Consider the following 19,893-nt stretch of genomic DNA (forward strand, 5'->3'; position numbering starts at 1 on the left):
TATCTTCCTCTCTCCATCTCTCTCTCTTGCTCTCTCCTCTCCCCCCCCCCCCCCGACTCTCTCTCTCCTCCCCCTCTGGCTCAAGGGGTCAGGCCCTGGGGAGAACATGATGTCATCCACCCAGCCCTATTTAGGGATTCCTCTGAGCAATGATTCACTTCTAACACACATCATCGCTAAAGACACAGTTTTTTAACGGTTCCAAGAGCTGACGACAAGCACCTGTTTAACATGAGGCTATCTCAGTGAAGCCTGAATCTATCCAGTTCTGAAACTCTGTATTTTATCATTGTTTGGGGATTTCACCCAGTGTTGAGTCATGTCTGTTGGACCCGTCCTCTGAAGATCAGGTCTCTACTGAGCCGTAAAACTGATTCAGATTGTACGGTAGAACAACAACAGGGACTACACATAATATTTTTGATATTGAATATCACTTGGAGTTCTATCAAAGTCTGGTGGATGGTATTTCCTCTCAGTGAGTCCTTCTGAGTCTGTGTAACAACACACTGTAAACCAGTCCACTCATATTAGCTCATTCTAGCTGACTGTTATGCTTTGTGGGTCACTTGCTATGCAGCTGGAGCTCTGTTGGGCTCTATAAGACACACGGTATCCTCCTGCATTGTTCAGATTTGCGCTTTGATTTGTGTTCATGTCAATCTTACATGTTCAACACACATGTACACCAGTGAGTATGGTTTGTTCCTGTTCCTGTTGAGGGACTCAGGTGGCTGAGCGGTTAGGGAATCGGGCTAGTAATCTGAAGGTTGTCAGTTCGATTACCGGCCGTGCCAAATGAAGTTGTGTCCTTGGGCAAGGCACTTCACCCTACTTACCTCGGGGGATTGTCCCTGTACTTACTGTAAGTCGCTCTGGATAAGAGTGTCAGCTAAATGAATAAATGTAAAGTGCCTTTGTGTGGAAGCACGATGCTTCAGCTGATAATCAGCATCTTCCCCTAACTGAACATTAACTGACCAGTTGTAACTGACCAGAGCTGCTTTGAGGGGGCAGGTGAAGTTCAGGGACTGTTTTTGTGAGGAATGTGTCCCGTGTGTGTGTGACACAACAGAGAGATTGGGGTAAATGTCTGTCTAAACTTGTGTGTGCGTCCATCTCCTTACCCCTGCTCCAGTGCCATGATTCCCCCGGACCCCCCCTTGTGCTTGCCCCTCATCATCATCGTCTTCATCTTCACCTCTGTAATGGAGGGGAGCAGAAGAGGCACGGCCACGCAGAACAGAGCCAGCTGGGGGGGCATCAGGGCCCCCGACACAGACCTCCTCTTCTGGCCCTGCAGGAACTTCAACCGCCCTTGAAACTGCATGGTCTGGGAGGAGGGGGAGTAAGGTGGAGAGGCGAAGAATATAGTGAAATGATCATTACAAAATCTGACAAGGTCTCTGTGTCTGTCTGGGTCCATGTGGGCCCTATGCCCAACACGTGACCGGGTCTGATGACAGCAGGACCTCCCTGACCCTGTTCTAACCATACTCTATGGATCCATCATTGCGGTCAGAACCGGGAGATTCTGAGCTTGCTAATGTGGGGCCTTGCAGCTAACCACCAACTGTCCAAACCACGCTGGTCAGAACTACGGGTCAAGCTGGAGTCCCTTCAGGGAGCTTAAAAAACTGGACCAGAACCAGAAGTGGAAATGGACTTGTCCTATGTCCATAAACCAAGGCTCTGGTAACTTTAGTATACAAGGACGTGGGCTAAAGATAGTTAGGTTGACTGCAATTAAAAACATATATTATTATATTGCCAAATGGGTCCTTCAGAGTCAGGCTAACTAAGAGTAGTATGGTCTCAGGACTTTGCTCAAACCAAGCTCTAACATTGAAACCAAGTTCTGACACTAGTCTCATCTAGTTCAGTTCAGTTTAGTCAAGTCAGGCATCCAGGACAGTCCCACTCACCAGGAAGCCAGAGGTGCTGTCCAGCAGGCAACGAACCCTGGAGATGAAGCACCTGTTGAGGAAGGAGGAGAACTCTGGAGGTACTCCCCCTGCCTCCTGAGAATGGAACAGGCTGTTCACCACATAGTCCTCACCTGGAGGGAGTGGAGAAAGTTGGAGGGACAGAGTGATGGAGAGAGCATGAAAGATTTGGAGATGGAAGGATAGAGAGATGGAGAGTAAGAGAGAGAGAGGGAGAGGCAGAAAGACATGAAAAGGGAAAGAATAAGAAAGGGAGAGAGAGAGAGAAAAAGAAGTTGAGAGACCAGACCCAATGAGGTTCAATCACCATAAGGTAACGCAATAACACATAGATGATGGGGTGTCTTTATCTGACTAAGTTGACCCAGAACCCCCCCCCCCCTCGGTAGTTCACCCACCGGTGCCTGCTGCCATCTGGGGGTCCTGTGGGTCCCCTCTGTGCTGCGGGGGGTTCATGGCCCAGTGCAGCTGACGCCTGAACTCCTGCCGATCGTCCACGTGGATGTAGTCAAACACGTTCTGGTGCATCACGTCAGTCTTAAAGGGGGGGGGGGGGGGGGGGAGAAGAGAGAAAGAGATAAATTCACATCATTAAGGGAGATCATAATCAAAAGTAAAGCCTTGAGGAGACACACACACCACTACAGATGCCTGCTGTGCCGACCACAAATTGGATCAAGGTCCACTCTATTGTGTTTGCAAACAACGGCAGCTTCGCCATTTGACCCCTTCCCTGAGTTGGCCTGATCTCACCCCCCCACAGAGACATCTGAGACCCACAGGAGCGTGTTCCTGTTCAACAGGATGCCATTCAAAGCCACATTCGGTGTAATCAACAAAGCCATTAGTAGCTGTACAACTGTCTACTGACAGACGGAAATTCATAAGAATTACTTATGAATGATGGAACAGGAAACATTGACTCAGGCTGGGTGAATTCATACTTTCAGATTCCTATCCACTGTGGGGCTTTAAAACAGTGTCATGTTACACTAGGGCATCCAGAGATCAGATGCTTGCTATAGCATGATCTTAACATTATCTTCTTTCTTTAGATGCCACTTCTGGAATTTCTCAAGGTCTCTCTCTCTCTCTCTCTCTCTCTCTCTCTCACAATCTTTCTCTATCTTACTCTCTCTCTCCTTCTCCCTCACAATCTTTCTCTATCTTATTCTTTCTTTTACACACACACCCTTTCATTTTTCTTCCATGCACATCCTCCTCTCTCTTTTTCCCATACTCACATCCTCTGCCTCTCTTTCTGAACACACACTCTCACTCTCTGTGCTCCAGGCAGATTACAGTTCATGTCCAGTCCCAGGGCCTAGGGGCCAACGGGAGCAGTGTTGTTTGTCAAACATTGCGTGACACCAGCTCCTGAAAAGCTACTGGGCCTAGACCAGCTGAACAGCCCTCAACACACACACACAGCCCTCACAGCGCCTTGCTGTCTTTCCAGCAATAGCTTTGCTCTCTGTCAAAAGAATGACAGCTTCCCACTAAAATATTCAACCTTCCTATTTTCCCCTCTATATAATTTCCATACCGGAGACACGCGAGAGTTCTTGAATGGTTGCCTCCCAAAACAATATTGTCTTCCTACCATGCAGGGTCCACCCCCCCCCCCCCCCTTCACCACCCCCTCCCTTCAGAAACCCCCTCCGCACCCACTCCCCACCCCCACCCCTGTTCGGCAGACGGATCGGGTGACTTGTGCGTGTGAGTGCGTGAGAGATTTTCTCATAAAAGCAAATGAGAATAAGTGAAATTTTCCCTAGCCCCTGTGTGTTTCCCTGTTAAGGATAATGACAGCATAACAAACGGGATCAAAGGCTAAAGGCTGTTTCTGCCTTGTGCTTTTCAGCTTTCTTGTGGTGCAAAGGCACTGGGAATGTCATGAGTGTGTGTTTGTTTCTGTGTGTGTGTGTGTGCGTTTGTTACAGATATATATTGGTTGAGTGGTAAAATCCTGCTGAAACTAAAGTTAGGCAGACAGACAGGCAACATAAAAAGACAGGCATCCAGGCAGACAGACATACAGGCAAGCAGAGAGAGAAAGGCAGACAGGCAGGCAGACAGACAGGCAAGCAGAGAGAGAAAGGCAGACAGGCAGGCAGACAGACAGGCAAGCAGAGAGAGAAAGGCAGACAGGCAGGCAGACAGACAGGCAAGCAGAGAGAGAAAGGCAGACAGGCAGGCAGACAGACAGGCAAGCAGAGAGAGAAAGGCAGACAGGCAGGCAGACATACAGGCAAGCAGAGAGAGAAAGGCAGACAGGCAGGCAGACAGACAGACGAACAGATGGACAGACAGGCAGGCCGGGCATCACAGCAGCCTCTTTAGACCTTTAGATTTCATTTCATTGTAGGAAACCCTCTTGCAGAATAATCTCCCCTCTACCGGCTTAAACGTTCTCTCTCTCTTTCTCTGGCATGGGGTGAGTGTGTGTGTGTGTATCAGTGTGAAGCTCTATGTTCATGGCTGTGATGGGAAATTATTTAAGCAGAGTACGACAGACGGCATCAATAATTAAGATGAGGGGAGAGAAAGGAGGAGGGTGGTTGTCTGACTGTTGCCCTGGTCACTACCTGCTGACCTGGAGACCTACTCATTGAACTGTGGGTAATGTGTGCAATGTAAATATGTTAATGCTGATTGCCCTGTGGCCTCTGCCTTGGGGAAAAAAAATATATACGGTTTGGTGATTGCCACATGGCCTTTTCTCAGTGATGGAGAGGGGGAGGAAGAGAGAGAGAGGGAGGGGAAGAGAGAGAGGGGGGGAGGAAGAGAGAGAGAGGTAGGGGAAGAGAGAGAGAGGGAGAGGAAGAGAGAGAGAGGGAGGGGATACATGTTTGTTTGTGTGGATGGATGGATGGATGGATGGATAGATAGATGGATAGATGGATGGATGCATGATAAAAAGAAGAGTGTTACCTGATGGAAGCCCAGATAGTCTACAATGGTGGAGGAGGCGTAGAAGACCATCCCATCGTTGCTCACCACCAGGGCAAAGCCTGTCAGAGACTGGGGGGGAAACAAAACCAGATTAAGACTAAGATTCAGTTCACTTCAGTTTCGTCTTATTCAAGATTCAGATTCGGTTGAAGTGCAGTTGTTAATACACCGCTGAACAGTACTTTTATCAAAGACACTACAATCTACATTTAGTCTATTACAACCAGAATAATTTCAAATGCATACATTATTATTCATGAAGGCAATGGTAAGATTCATTTATGAAGCTTGGCTTATGGTTTTAACTCCCCACAATGTCAGTTTTCGTGAGCCACAAAGGACACACACACACTGGGCGAGGTTTACAAAGTGTACCAATAAAAAATTCCAGCACACACAGTTGAGATTAGGAAGAAGCACGCTGAAACCGACACACTTATATCATCTGAACCTCACGAAAGGGAGGGGGAGGAGAGGGGTGGAAGAGAGGAGAAGTATGTAGAGAAGTGAGAGAGGGAAAGCAAGAAGGAAAAATGAAAAATGAATGGAGAGGGAGAGGCAGATAGGGGGAGGAGAACAAGTGAAACAGAGGGGAGGGAGTGAAAGAGAGAGGAGTAAGGAGCAAGCTCCTTAAACAGCTATTAACATCCTCATCAATATACCAGCTGTGTGTGTGTGTTTGTGTGCATGTGTCTGTGTGTGTGTTTGTGTCTGAGCTAGTTCCAAGTCTCTGCCGATCGCGTGACTGCTGCTCCTGTGCTGCCAGAAGCTGTCACCTCCACTTTACACTGATACTCTACAGGTCTGAGAAGAGAGAGAGAGAGAGAGAGAGAGACAGAGAGAGAGAGGCCAGTATTTGTGAGTGTGTAGGGTGTAGTATGGTATATGATGGCTAGGCAGTGTAATAGTGTGGTGTGGTAGTTGACTGGGGCTTAGAACTTGGTTTGCTTTCCCACTCCTCTTCTCCACTCCTACCATGTCAGTCATTCAACCAACCACACACACACACACCTTCTGAGTGATCTTGCCCTCTCTGCTTGTTCTCATCCTGGTTAATCAGGCACTCACCACTAATACACAGGCACCTCTACTGAGACAAGAGTGTGTGTGTGTGTGTGTGTGTGTGTGCATGTGTGTGCAAGGGCGAGTGTATGTGTGTGTGCAACAAATAGTCTGTTCTCCTGCCTACAGTCTAGCAGTGTGGACACAGACAGTGTTTGACAGGTTAAAACGGCACACCCTTCAGAAGGCTGGAGGGGCCATGACCCAGTAAACAAAGTCTCCTCTCTGATCCCCACTCCCACCTCTCCCCCTTTCCTCTCTGATTACACGCCCCTCTCGTCCACCCCCTCTCCCCTCTCCACAAACCTCGCCAACTCTGTCTCACCCACACATTTTCTTCTCTGCCTTCTCTCTCCCTGTCCGCATCCCATACACCCCCCTGTCTCTGCAACTCTCACCGCCCCCCCCCCCTTTTTAGCCTCAACCACCCCTCCCATCTCTTCCCCCTCCCTTGTCTCCCCCTTCCCCCTTGCCCTCCTCTCCCCCAGCGATGTAGTAACCCAGTACTGCTCAGCAGAAATACTGCCGCCTGTGCGTGACAAGTCTCTCTGGTGTCTGCACGAACGTCTGTCTGCCCCTCAGCCTGCCTGTCTGCCACCCAGCCTGCCTGTCTGCCCCTCAGCCTGCCTGTCTGCCCCTCAGCCTGCCTGTCTGCCCCCCAGCCTGCCTGTCTGCCCCTCAGCCTGCCTGTCTGCCCCTCAGCCTGCCTGTCTGCCCCCCAGCCTGCCTGTCTGCCCCCCAGACTGCCTGTCTGCCCCCCAGCCTGCCTGTCTGCCCCTCTGCTTGCCTGTCTGCCCCTCAGCCTGCCTGTCTGCCCCCCAGCCTGCCTGTCTGCCCCCCAGCCTGCCTGTCTGCCCTTCAGCCTGTCTGTCTGCCCCCCAGCCTGCCTGTCTGCCCCTCTGCTTGCCTGTCTGCCCCTCAGCCTGCCTGTCTGCCCCCCAGCCTGCCTGTCTGCCCCTCAGCCTGTCTGCCCCCAGCCTGTCTGCCCCTCAGCCTGTTTGCCCCCAGCCTGCCTGCCCCTCAGCCTGCCTGCCTGTCTGCCTGTCTGTCTGTCTGTCTGTCTCTTCGTCTGTCGTACTGCCTGCCTGTCGTTCTGTCTGTGTGAGAGCCAGGTCACTATACTGTTTACACATTAGGGAAGCACACATAAAATCTCCACTCTTTCACTGCCCTCTGTCCACAGCACTCTTTAAGAAGGAAAACCATACAATCTCCCTCAGGCACATTTAAACTTACTGTCCTTCCAGTAAAACTCAGTCTAGCTCCATGCTAAAGCACACAAAAGGCAGATTAGTCCCATAAACTGTACTTCCGTCCAAGAAGAACAGATGAAACAGCAATACTCTACCACTCCACCCCCGGTTCAACCACGGGTTCACCACACAGAACCCCAGAATGCTCCATGTTTTTTGGAACGTTTTCTTTCAGCATTCCCATTCCATTGTTGTGGAGTGATTCTGAGGGGGTGAGGTCATGGAAAGTGTAACAGCGGCTGCTGGACAGGTCTGGAGCCCAGCACAGCCCCGACTGCTGTGAAACACCCAACCCCTCCCTGTGTCCCCTAATAGTCTGCTTGAGGCTGGGGGTGTGGAGGTGGGGGTAAAAGCTTTGACTTACAGCCCTTAAGAGGCAGCTTGCACGCATCACCCCAAATACACTCACTGAACAAGGAAAATTTGGGGGGAGGGGGTGAGAAAGAAGGAAAACAAAATAAAGACAGAGAGACTGAGAAAGACAGAGAGAGAGAAAAAGTAAGACCGTAAACACATCTTTCTTTCCAAACATCACATGTTTTCCTGTCCTCTCTCTCCTGTTTCATTCTCAGGGAGAGATCAAAGCCAGTATGTCAGGGTCACAACCCAGTGAACATTGAGACCTTCCTGGTACACACACACACTAACACACACACACACACACACACACACACACACAGATCTGCACTTCTTTCTGAGAATGAGAAGGAAAACACTCCACGCCTGATGCCCCCCCCCCCCCCCCCGCCCCACCAACCCCCCACTCCCTGCGGATTTCATCACCATGGTAATCACTGCACGCTCAGCAGACGCCCCTGGCATCGGTCGCTTCTCGAGTCACGCAATGAGGCGGCACGTCGCCATGGTCACCCGGGTGCCTTTATTGCCACTGGGCACTAACGGACTGACTCATTATCCTCAGAGGAGATGCTGCGGTGCGTGTGTGTGTGTGTGTGTGTGTGACCGTATGTGTGAGTGTGTGTGTCTGTTGCACAGAAGTGTATGGCTGGTGGTTCCTGGACTGAGCCAGAGACTTCTTGGTTCTGCATTGACCACAATGTCCATTCAGCTACACATCCCGACAGAAAGACTAGAGTCTCACAAACTCTCCTCTGTGGCCACAATACCCAAGGCAAGGAGCTGAGAGCTAACCTTAACTCCACACCCCAATTCTACCCCACTCTCACTCACTCACCCTCCCTCACCCATTCCACCCATGTGCCATGCCTACCTCCAGGACGAGGCCACTCTCTGTGATGTTGTTACCCAGGGGAAGGCTCTCTTTCCTGGGCTCGGGGTTGGCGGACGCGCTGGTGTGCTTCCTGGGAACTTTCTCATGGTTAGCTGTAAATACGAAGAGAGAGAGAAGACATGGTCAAATCAATGAATTGTTCCAGAAGGTGAGTGATGGAAAAAGAGAAAGAGAGTGAAAAGAGGAAGAGTGAAGAGTTTTAGAAGGCCCTCTTCCCCCCCCTTCCTCCTCCCTTCCTCCCCCCTTCCCCCTCCCTTCCTCTACCTCTCTCTTCCCCCTCACACCTTTCCCGCTCTCTCGTTCCTCTCTGCTGAACAGTGCCGGCAGCTTCCGTGACTCCGTACTGTTCCCTCTCAGCTTAATTCCTTCTGATGCACGCAACCTCATCCTAACTCCTGGTCTTTATCATTCACTTCATTTTCTCCAATCATAATAACATGGACAAGACCTGATCCAGATAAGTACACTTTAAACCGCTCTCTTTCTCTTCCCTCCCTCCTTCCCTACCTCTCTCTCCCTCTCTCCCACTCAAGCACACACACCCACAGTATTATGTCAGCATATTCTAGCACTTGGAGACAGAGTTGGTCCTTATAATCACCTGTATTCTTCCGACTAAAGGAAACCACAGGAGGAAATTCAAGTTTCTCCCTAAGTGACAGACACACACACACATACACACTGCTCTGACGACAGACTTGGAGAGGACTTTGGGCTCAGGAAAGACAAATATACAGATGATTAATTATGGAGACGGGGCTTCCTATCCAGCCAACACTGTTCTTATTCACTCTCTCTATAAGAAAACAGAGAGGCTAATGGCGAAGTGTGTGTGTGTGTGTGTGTGTGTGTCTGTGTGTGTGTGTGTGTGTGTGTGTTTAGTGTGAGGTGACAAGGGCCAGAAGGCAGAGGAGAAGCCTGACCTCCCGACAAAAAGCAAGATGTGAGTCTGGTTCTGCAGGAGTCAGTGCCTGTTCTGTTACAGTACAAGCTGCAGTCAGAACCATGAACAGACCATCAAGTTAAATCATATATCTGTCTGTCTGTCCGTCTGTCTGTCTTTATATCCATCTATCTAGCAAGCCCATGCATGTTATATATAGATATAACAGGTCTAAGAGGAATCCCCATGTAGGGCTGTCAATGAATACGAATGATGAGCAGTGAACCGTGTATGTGTGTACTGTGTGCGTGCTGGGGATGGCATCTGTTGAGTCGACTGTGTTAAGTGGGGTGTTAACCTCAGACAGCCCTTTGGTCTCAGTAGTACTGCCTAACAAAGAGGGGGTGACAGAGGAGGGGATGGAGAGACGGAGAGAGAGACAAGGGGATGGAGGGATGAAGAGAAGAAAAAGGACGAGGGGGTGTCGTGGGGATACTGAACGGTGAGGTGGGGATGTGCTGGTTGAGTGCATATGAGTCAGAGTGCGGATCAGGGAGGGGCGGTGCTGATGAGGAGGTGAGGGGTCGAGGGAGTGTGGCGGGGGGAGGGTGATGGAACTGCCTTCAAGTCATGTGTGGAGCGACAAAGCAGGCGGAGCGTGTCGTAGGAAGAACTCTTCGTTACGCACCCTTCGCTATCTAACCCACTTCCTCTCCTAACCAATAGCAACCAGGAAACAGATGAGGGACAGAGAGAGAAAGAAAGAGAGGGAAAGAGAGAGATTGCGTGATATGTCATTATATTCCATCATGGTGAATTCGAGCGTTGCCCGGGTGGCATGTTCTTTTTCTGGAGATAATGGATGATTCAGCACGCACTGAGAAATGTTCCACAACACACAAACTACAAAAAACTAGATGATATAAAGGGCTGAAGAGGCAGGGATGGAGGGAGAAGGATGGAAGGAACGGGAAGGATGGAAAGGGAGGGAGGGATAATGATGTAAGGAGAGGTGTGGAGTGAGAGGGAGGGAGGGATGGGTGTGTGGGGAGAGGACAGGATGGGTGGAGAGAGGGGATAGGGTTGAACAGCACTTTAATGTAAGGTGTTGCAGGCAAGACTCCAATACAATACTGTAACATTAGGATGAGAATGACAGGTTTGCAAGGTTGGGCACAGAAGGGTATCCTTTTTAGATGGTGCCGCGAGCCAGGCTGTTGTCTGCAAAAATCTGCTTCCTCATCTGTGTGGATCACGCATGGATCTCCTGAGACGAATAATACAATGCTGAACCTCTGGTTCACAGTTGGTGATACATGCTTTAGATGTACTCAGACAGGACGGGAATTCAGAGCTATTTTCCTGTGCAAGTCTTCACGCTACTAGTATAAATATATCTCGATCTCTTTCTCTCTCTATCGCCCAGCTCTGCTCCCTAACAGGGCTTGCATGAGCACATGGAGCCCACATATCTTTACTCAAGGCAATGGGCTGAGGGGAGTAAGAGGGAGGGAGGGAAAGAGCCTGGATTGGCTGACAGCCACCTCCTTTGCCTATTCCCACCCCCACACCTCCTCCACCCCCACCTCCCCCCCCCAGTACAGGAAATCCACTGCAGAAAGAGAAACACCAAAGAGAAAGAGAGAGAAAGAGAGAGAGAGTGTGTGTGTGCGCGTGCACAAGTGTGTGTCTTTACATGGCAGGCAGCCATTGAGTGTGTAGGGAGCTGGCTGACCAAAGCCTGGTTGTCACGCGAGCTAACCGTCTGTCAATCTCAGGCCCGGCCCCTGACAGAGCACTGGCAGGCAGCCAAAGCCTTGCGTGCAAGCCGGCAAGCCACATTAGTCTATAAAGAATTTCATAATAACAACAGCTGTTAAATATTGATGACTGCTGGCATGGGCTCAATGTGCTGCGCAAAGGTTAAGCCTGGTCTGTAATGGAACCTAATTCTTCATTATGTCTCGTATCAAATATCCAAAACTCTTCTCTGACTGTTTGGTGTGTGAAATGAAGTATGGGTTTACTGTAAAGGGAGAGAGAAAGAAAGAGCGAGAGAGAAAAGAGAAGCAGCTAATTCAGTTTTTGTTCCTGTATATTTTTATCGGAAGTAGTCTGCATTTTATTTTAATGACACAACAATGTAATATTTTCTGTAACTCTGTCATCATCCTGAGGCCAAGGGTGGGGGTTGGAAACATAAAACCATAATCCCCATATCTGACTATATTTCTGGGGGGAAAGGATGCACATATGTTTTTTTGATGTGCGATGTATCCATACTTAGTATAACTATATAAAATACATTTAGCTAAATGGTCTGTTTTCACAAAATTGGAAATCAATCACTCACTGTAAACAGCTTTACTCTTTGACCAGATAACAAGTCAAACAAAAGTAGAGTCCCACATCTTGCTCACTAAACGGATGTCTGAGAAATGGAGTTGTGTTGAAAGGAAATTCCACTTTTCATCTGTCACTACAGATTATCATCAATAGCGATTTCATGGAGAGCACAGCTCCAGCTCCAAATGTCTCTCTCTCACTCTCTCTTTCTTAAAAAAGAATGAAATAAGAGCACAATTTGTAACTAGAGATCATGCAGCACAGGGAAGGGATCCTATGGCGTGGAAAATATCATTGTATAAACACTTGAATTGGGCTACAACCTTGATTGTTTCCTTTGCTCTGTTTCACTTGGCACAGACTGGCAGAGTTACCTGACAGTGTTGTCAGTTCATCCCCTCAGGCACTGCTGGTTAACAGATTGTTGATGCTACATCACTTCTGTTACTGAAACTATTGTTTGACATGAGATCCAACTGGATAACAGGAGCATCTAAGGAACTCAATACCTTGTAATGTCAAATTAGCCTATACCACATCTTTCAGCTGTTGTTCCCCAAACAGACCATGGCCTCATCTTATTTATATCTTATTAAATGTGACAAATGCTGGCACTGGGTGAATAAAAAACAAGACCAACTTTGGTAGTGACAGCATAGCTTAGGCACAGTTAAAGACATGTGGATGACAACCACATATTCAATATTTGTGTCAAATTACCCCTATTACTGGGACAGTCATTTTGTGTTTGTTTATAAAGTCAACAGTTATTTTTCATATCGTAGCGTTGTATGGTCTGGTATGGGTACCGATACATGGTAAAAGGATAAACTGTTTTTTATCAATCATGGCTGCTCCTCACTACCCAGGTCAGATCAGGATAGCCCAGTGTGTGACACACCCACAGACACACACACATACACAATCTGTGACACACCCACAGACACAAATACATACACACTAAAATGAGCCTCCCCCTAATTGAAAGCCCATTGTCACAACGCCACTCTGACTGGCTGCTATAGGCTGTAATAGTGGGACTGTTTAACCTAATAGTAAAGCCATTCTTCCTCTGATACAGTCATTCAAACATCCTCTCATGACTCGTTTGTTTCTGGTTTCCACTGAGTCCAGACTCAAAGACTGCAGGACACAGATAAAGACCCGATCAACAGGCAAGAATGAACCCAGGTCATTTGCATGTCACAGAGTAGAGTCTAACATTGGGTCAAGGAATTATGGTCCCAGTCCAGTGTGTGTAAGGATATGTGTGTGTGTTTGTGTGAGAGAGAGATAGAGAGAGAGAGATTAGGTTTTACAGTTGTATAAAACCAGCTTAAGACCTCACACGTTGTATTGTCTCTGAGCCATCTACCATCAACCATAAACTGCCATTAACCTATTTTGTGTACAATATTTGTGTGTGGCTAAATGCCCAACTGAAGATATTTTAAGCTTCTATACTGATTCAGAGTGGTGGTGGGGCTGCATTCACCAAAATCTTACTGGTCTTTAAATTGCAACATTGTTGTACCACTGGCCACAATAAAGTAATTTACAGCTGTAACTCTCTACTTACTTGGGTGCTAACATAACAAAGCACAGCTTATTTAATTATTTCAAAGGGGATTGAACAGACTGTAAATAATCCCAATAAAAGGTCTTTAATATCAGCACAGCACATTGTACTCACACATGTGCAAGCCACACTGTGGTTGTAAAGCTATAAACTCAAATGTAATTGATTTAAAGTTTAATTAGAGATATGTTTGGAAATGAAAAACTATTTTTATACAGATTCTTTAAAAAACCAACAAACCCCCGCCCTCTTCAGATTGAAACAGATGTTTTTCCAAATGGGCTGCGTTAACACTTATTTACACATGTTCCTTTACTATTGCTGGGGGGGGGTCTAAAAGTCTTAGCACTATCAACTTTTGACCTACTGTAGCCATATTTACTGTTACTGTTAAGTAGGAACTGGCAAGCGGTCTTCTAAGGTTCACCAATATGAATAGATCAGTGGATCTTGACACCTGTTTTGACATGGTAGCCCAGACTCCCCACCCACTTTTAGTTCTCAACAGTGGTGGTGGTGCTCGGAGAAAATCAATTTCAGGTTGAGTTCCTCTGTGTTGGAGGTCTGTGATCTGGGGGTTGCAGAGGCCACAGAGTAGAGCGTGAAACACGTCAGACAAGTTAAACAACTCTGGAAATAATCATTAGTTGTGAAGCCCTCTATTTTGGTTGCAGAAATGCTTAGCCGCATTCCTGCACGACAGAGCATGAGTGGAGAGATTGAAAGAGACAGATCTCTGAAGAGAGTGAGTGAGAGAGGGAAAAGAGAAAACAAAAACAAATAGCTGGGGATTCATAGGGAATTAGAGATTTTTTTTTAAAAGTGTATGTTTAGTTTGTGAAAATCATCAATGGGCAATGACTTCAGAACAGGATTCTTGAACTCATTGCTCAACATCAGACTTGCGTGATCACTAACTCTGCCTAAGGCCTAAACACATTAGCTGACTCCCTGGGCTTACACACCTTCGGCTTACCCAGCTAGCTAATGTCTTTGATGCTGGGTTTGAGTCCCACCTTGGCTGCAAGCCTAGGAGGTGCAGCAACAACAGGGAGCAATAGTTGGATATTATTTTTCAGTCAGCCTGCACAGCAACAGAGAAAATCAGTTAAATAGATTATAGTCTCGTTTCGGCCCATTGAGGGGAGTAATACAGGACAGATGGTCCTTCTGAGGTGAATCCATATGGGTGAACGAGGGGAGCTACGCTAATGCTGCCACAGCACGCAATGTTCAATGCTAACCGCTAACACTGAGCCTCTCTTTAGAACCCGTGCTAATGCAGCTTCAACACGCAATGCTAACCATAATGTTAGCATTCAATAGCCTTCTGTCAATTGGCCTTCATGCAGCCTGCTCCAGTTCCTTTAGCACTATCATAGAGCAAATGAAAACAAAAGAGAACTGTTGTCCCTTTAGTTTTATTCATTAAAAGGGATGAGGCTTGTTGCATGACAGGCATTGTATGTTTACGTCAGTGTCAACCGTTAGCCCGCTGGGGTGCTAATAGGCTGAGGTTGCAGAGAGAGGGAACCCGGCCAAGGATAATCAGATATTCCAGGGTTAGCGTGTTAGCGCACAGCTTAATGAATTAGCACTGTGAGCTATCATGTTGTTTGCGTGACATTCTCAATGACAGCCACAGTCAGCCAGCAAGACCATGAGATACAATAAGTTGATAAATACAACTTTATGACCACTGATCTGAACTTGGGGTCAGTCTTGAATTATTCTTAAGTGATCAAGGTTAGGGGTTTATCCTAGGACACCACATTACACTACACTACTTACATTTTGATATTACAATAGTTTGCAATTGCAATACTTTTTATTAGTTCTGTTGTCCATGGTCCAAATCCAGCTTACCTAAAGTAATTATCTTTGACCCAGGTTTCCAATGAGTAAACAACATGACCTAGATCAATTATATAGGAGAGAGAAAATAGGATGGAGAGAAAGAGGGAGAAAGAGAGAGAGGGCAAAGATAAAGAGAGATACAAAGAAACAGATACCACCAGGGCCTGGCATCTAGCAGAGTTACAGCGCCCTGAATTACCTGGTTCACAGGTCTGCAGTGGAGACCTGGGCGACAATGCATCCGACACACAACACCCAGGACCAAGCAGGCTGACTGACACTAATGATTAACATGAATAACACATGATCTGGAGCATCGCCATCACTTGATCCTCGAACTCTGGACACGTATCAACCATCTTGCACCCATTTAATTACATTTCCTAGGGTTGGGGTTAGTGTGTGTAAGTGTGTGTGTGAAGTAGGCTGCTTCTACTGAAACTCAACTTCAAATGTAAAAGATCTGACAGGTCTGCCAAATTTTGAATCTATCCGAAAATGTCCTAAGACGTATTCACAGTCGGAACCTACACTCCTTAAATCACCGTGGAAGATCTCCAGTCCAACTGATGGATGGAACCCGGAAGTGTAAATAATACAGAGCCTCAGGATTCCTATGTTCTCCAGAGCTCCATCTGTGTGTGTCAGATATCTAAACATGTTAATTGCATGTTGCTTTTCATCCCTATTTATACAAACACATTTTTACAGTTCATGCCGATCACTTCATTAGTATGTAAGGCAGAGGGAAGGGGGAGGGGGGGTGGGGGTGGGGGGGGGGCAGAGTGAACGAAAGGATTTGTAACCCCCCCCTCCATTTGGTGTGATGTTCCTGCAGGAGGTTGGGGGCAGGGGGGCACTTGACAGAGCAACCATCAAGTCACGCAAGCCTGCTAAAAGGGGAAAATCCAAGAAAGTCACGAAGCCCCAGTCACCACACACACACACACACAAAATTACACTAATGTTTTTCCAGGCATTTGGAGCTAGCATGTGAGAGTGTAACTGTGTCAGGAGCTGTTTGTTTTGGTTTGTGTTTGTATTTATTATCCAGCCAATAAACTGAGGAATTTGCCGCATGCTCTGTTCAGAACCACTTGAACCCAAAGATCAAGTGAGTCCAAACTGAAAGGACATTTTCCACAACAAACACTTAATCTTATCTCTGAGTTGTTTTCTCTTAAATTTGTGTTTAAAAGAGACTTTTAAAGTTTTAAAGTCATCAAAAAATCACATAACCCTAATCTTCAAAGATGTGAGGATGAGAAAAAGGGAAGATGGGAGGTGAAGGAGAAAGAAGGAAAAGGAGGAGGGAGGAGAGGAACGAGAAAGAGGGGGAGGAGGAGAGGATTTAGGTATTGTTTTGGTGGTGCGGCTAAGCCTGGTGATGATCTCACTGCCACATGGTTGACTCGGCCACTCGAAGAAGACGATCCCTTCTTCTCACGGAAGCCTGGGGGGTGTGTGTGTGTGTGTGTCTCTGTGTGTGTGCCTGGGGAGGCTTGTCACCCAAGAGGTCAATCCACAGCCTCCTACGCACATCTGAACTCCTTTTTATCTCTTCTTCTCTCTTTCTCCCCTTTTTCTGTTTCTCAGTGTCAGTTCTCTGTTCGTTTGGTTTCTCAGTCTCGTCCCCTCCCCCTCTCTATTCGTCCTCGGTCTCCCTCTCTCTCTCCTTTATTGTTTACGGTTGTTTATTTAAACCGGGTTGAACAGCTAATGAGTCAGGCTGTGTGGTGCTTGGCCATGGTGTGGGGTTGATCCTGTCTCCTGCCATTGACAGAGTTGGCCTGGTTTATGACAGTGAGCTTGTCAGTTTGCAGAGGGGAGTCCTCTGCACTGAACCATAATAATTCACCCACTTGACACCCTCTATCATGTAACAAACTCTCACACAAACTCTCACAAGCCAAAACATACCAGTTAGAAGTTGGTTTGGGCATATAGGGCGGACATGTGCCTAGAGTCTGTGTGTGTGTGTGTGTGTGTGTGTGTGTGTGTAAGCAATCCAAGGCCTGTCAGTTGTTATAGCCTGCAGCTGTATCCTGGACAGTGTATTCATGTGCACATGCATGTGTGTGTGTATGCATGTCTGTGTGTCAAGGTTGTACTTGTAAGAGTAACCTTGAGCAGCCACTGTTCTGCCCTCTCCACCCACCCCGTGTCACGCTATGGCCCCCACAGCCCTGTGGAAACCTGGCTCTGCCTCCCAGCCTCCAGCTGCTCTCCGCTCCACATCCCCCAGTCTCTCAAAACAGTGAATGGAGCAATTATCAGGAGAATTTAATATCAAGATTTTTTGAGCAAAGCCCGCCTCAGTTCTAAGAGCTGGACGTCTTCCCCCTCGTTCCTCCCTCGGACGTTTATATCCCTTGACTGGGCTTGGCAGAAAGCGGAGGTGAACCATTACATGATAATGCAGTGCGGTGCATGTGTGAGTCACCTCTTATTCCGCTTGTCTCAGGTGTTTTTTTTATAACCATTGATGAAAAGTAAAAGATTACACAATATTAAGGAAAAACATTTCGAACTATCTATTGCTGGTAGAATATCCAACAGGCCACTAGAAACATGTGGATCAAAGCCGTATACCCGGGTTCGATTCCCACTAGATACACATCTATAGTTATTATGTCAGGAAGGGTTGAAGGCCCTTACTGGGATTACACTGCAGCAGAGTGCGACAGAGGCAAAAGGGGAAATGGATAAGTGGTACATTTATCTATGGTTTTACCGCACGGCACGTGTCACGTAGACAACACTGGTAATTATCACTACCGCGGTAATGAATTTCAGCAGACCTCCTGTGCAAATAAACAGCCGTGTTGTTGGGCATCTGGAGGCAAAGGAAGCAGAGGCTTGTGGCTTCAGGAACTGGAACTGGACCCATTATGAACCCAGGGCTGGGCTATGCTAGCTGGTTGGTTAGCTAACCCTCCCATCAGTGGCAAATGCAGGCCCTTGGCAGGGCTAAGCAGCAGAAAAGGGTAGACTTATGGTTAGGCTTGGCTAACTAGGTGCTTAGCTAACACACGGCTAGGTTGTGTGACCTGGAACACCAAGTAGGAATAAATTAGGCTAAGCTATTTTGAAAACAGAATTTTCACACCTAGGGGAAATGAAAGCTAGGCTTAAATAAACTACAGCTGATAATCTTGATGTTGTTGACTAACGACATGCAGACTTGCTACAAATGATACAACCATCTTAGGTCTGTCATGGCACTGTAGGCCTAATGGTTTTGAAAAGTGATGCATCATTTAAAGAAATTAGCTTGACAGACAGGATAAAACATGTTAATGAATAACCTTTACTTGGTTTTCAGGAAAGTATAAAAGTTGAAAGACTTAGAAACAGTGTCCACATCTAATATTTACTTAAATTGTGTAGAGAGAAATTAGCATGTGAACAAGAATGTGTGTTTACTGTTCTGGTGAGTTGCTACACAGTATGTCACTCCACTAGTAGCTTCTATGCGGAAGTTTGATTTACGACGATACCACAGGAATTTCTTCCCCAATCACTTCAGTGTGTCTCCAGGAGAAGGGAACATTTAGCAAAGATGTATGAACAATTCAAAAATACAGCTTGTGTCACTACGGAAAACTCACGCAATCCCTGGGAGGCTGGGCCTGAGAGACGCTCCATGAACGGAGGAAGAGAAGAAGAGATTAAAAGAAAAGAAAGTAGAAAAGAACAGGATGGGGGAGGAGGAGGAGGAGGAGGAGGGGGGATGCAACATGTGTTATAATCTTTACTGTCTTTCTTACCCTGCAGGAACCAGATCAGCAAAAAGAGAGGGAGCAAGACAGAGAGAAAAAGAGAGAAACAGTCCAAGAGAAAGAAAGAGATAGACTGATAAAGAGGAAGAGAAAGAAAGATGGAGAAAAAAAAAGAAAAGGTACGGTATAGCATTACTGATCTGGCTGACATCATAGCAGTGCTCCACCACCTGTGCTGGCAAGAGGTTCACACACACACACACACACACACACACACATGCTGCAAATACCCACATCCTCACCCAACACTGGTGCAACTGTTCCTCATGTGACTAGGGGAGTACTGAGGGGGAGGGAGAGAAGGGAGAGGAGAGGGAGGGGCAAGAGGGATAGCGTGCGAAGACCTAATGGAACGTTTTAACCTCAAACTGGTCACATCAGTAGCCCGCAATCAACAATTTTCTGCCGTGCCAAGTTTACATGCTTTACATGTTGAGAGGTCTGAAACCTGTTTCTTTTTGCTGTGGTCTGTCTTGAGTTTCAGTTATTAATTGCACAGGCTGCTTTTCCACTGCAGCAGAGCATAACAGAGTAGCAGAGAAGAGTGGAACAGAGTTGTGTAAAGTAACAAAGAGAAGACAAGCATGGGTAGAATATAACCTGAAAAACTGGATATATTTAACTGATAGCTGAAGTACTAAACATACATACAGCACACTTCCCCTATGACATCATAGCTCAACACAGGAAGTTATTATTTTGTATTTGATTATGATACTTCACTAAAGGAAGTCCAGTATGCCCATAATCCCCTGTGATGCTCTGTCACCATGGAAACAGTCATTCACAAACACCACCAGTGACATCTATCTACCGCCACAGAACCACAGAGCCATAGAGGAAGCACCCCCTCCCCCCCACCCCCCCCCCAACACACACACATCTGCACACCTGATCAGGAAAGCCAGGCAGAAGTAGAGCTACACCAGCAGAAACAGGCCGACCATCTGAGAACAGGATGCTGTTTTACACAGCGAC

General features: G+C 47.2%; 1 protein-coding gene across 1 annotated transcript in view; it reads right to left on the bottom strand.

The window, feature by feature from the left end:
- LOC136958035 (uncharacterized) overlaps positions 1–19,893 on the bottom strand; it is a 40,568-nt gene that overhangs the window by 3,467 nt on the left and 17,208 nt on the right. Inside the window, exons 4-8 of the mRNA XM_067252259.1 lie at positions 8,448–8,560; positions 4,881–4,970; positions 2,345–2,483; positions 1,926–2,059; positions 1,128–1,333 (exon numbers count right to left, since the gene is read on the bottom strand). Coding sequence (XP_067108360.1) covers positions 1,128–1,333; positions 1,926–2,059; positions 2,345–2,483; positions 4,881–4,970; positions 8,448–8,560 — 682 coding nt within the window. The remainder of the gene's footprint in view (positions 1–1,127; positions 1,334–1,925; positions 2,060–2,344; positions 2,484–4,880; positions 4,971–8,447; positions 8,561–19,893) is intronic.

This window comes from Osmerus mordax, chromosome 15 (assembly GCF_038355195.1).
Source record: "Osmerus mordax isolate fOsmMor3 chromosome 15, fOsmMor3.pri, whole genome shotgun sequence".
Taxonomy (NCBI): Eukaryota; Metazoa; Chordata; class Actinopteri; order Osmeriformes; family Osmeridae; genus Osmerus; species Osmerus mordax.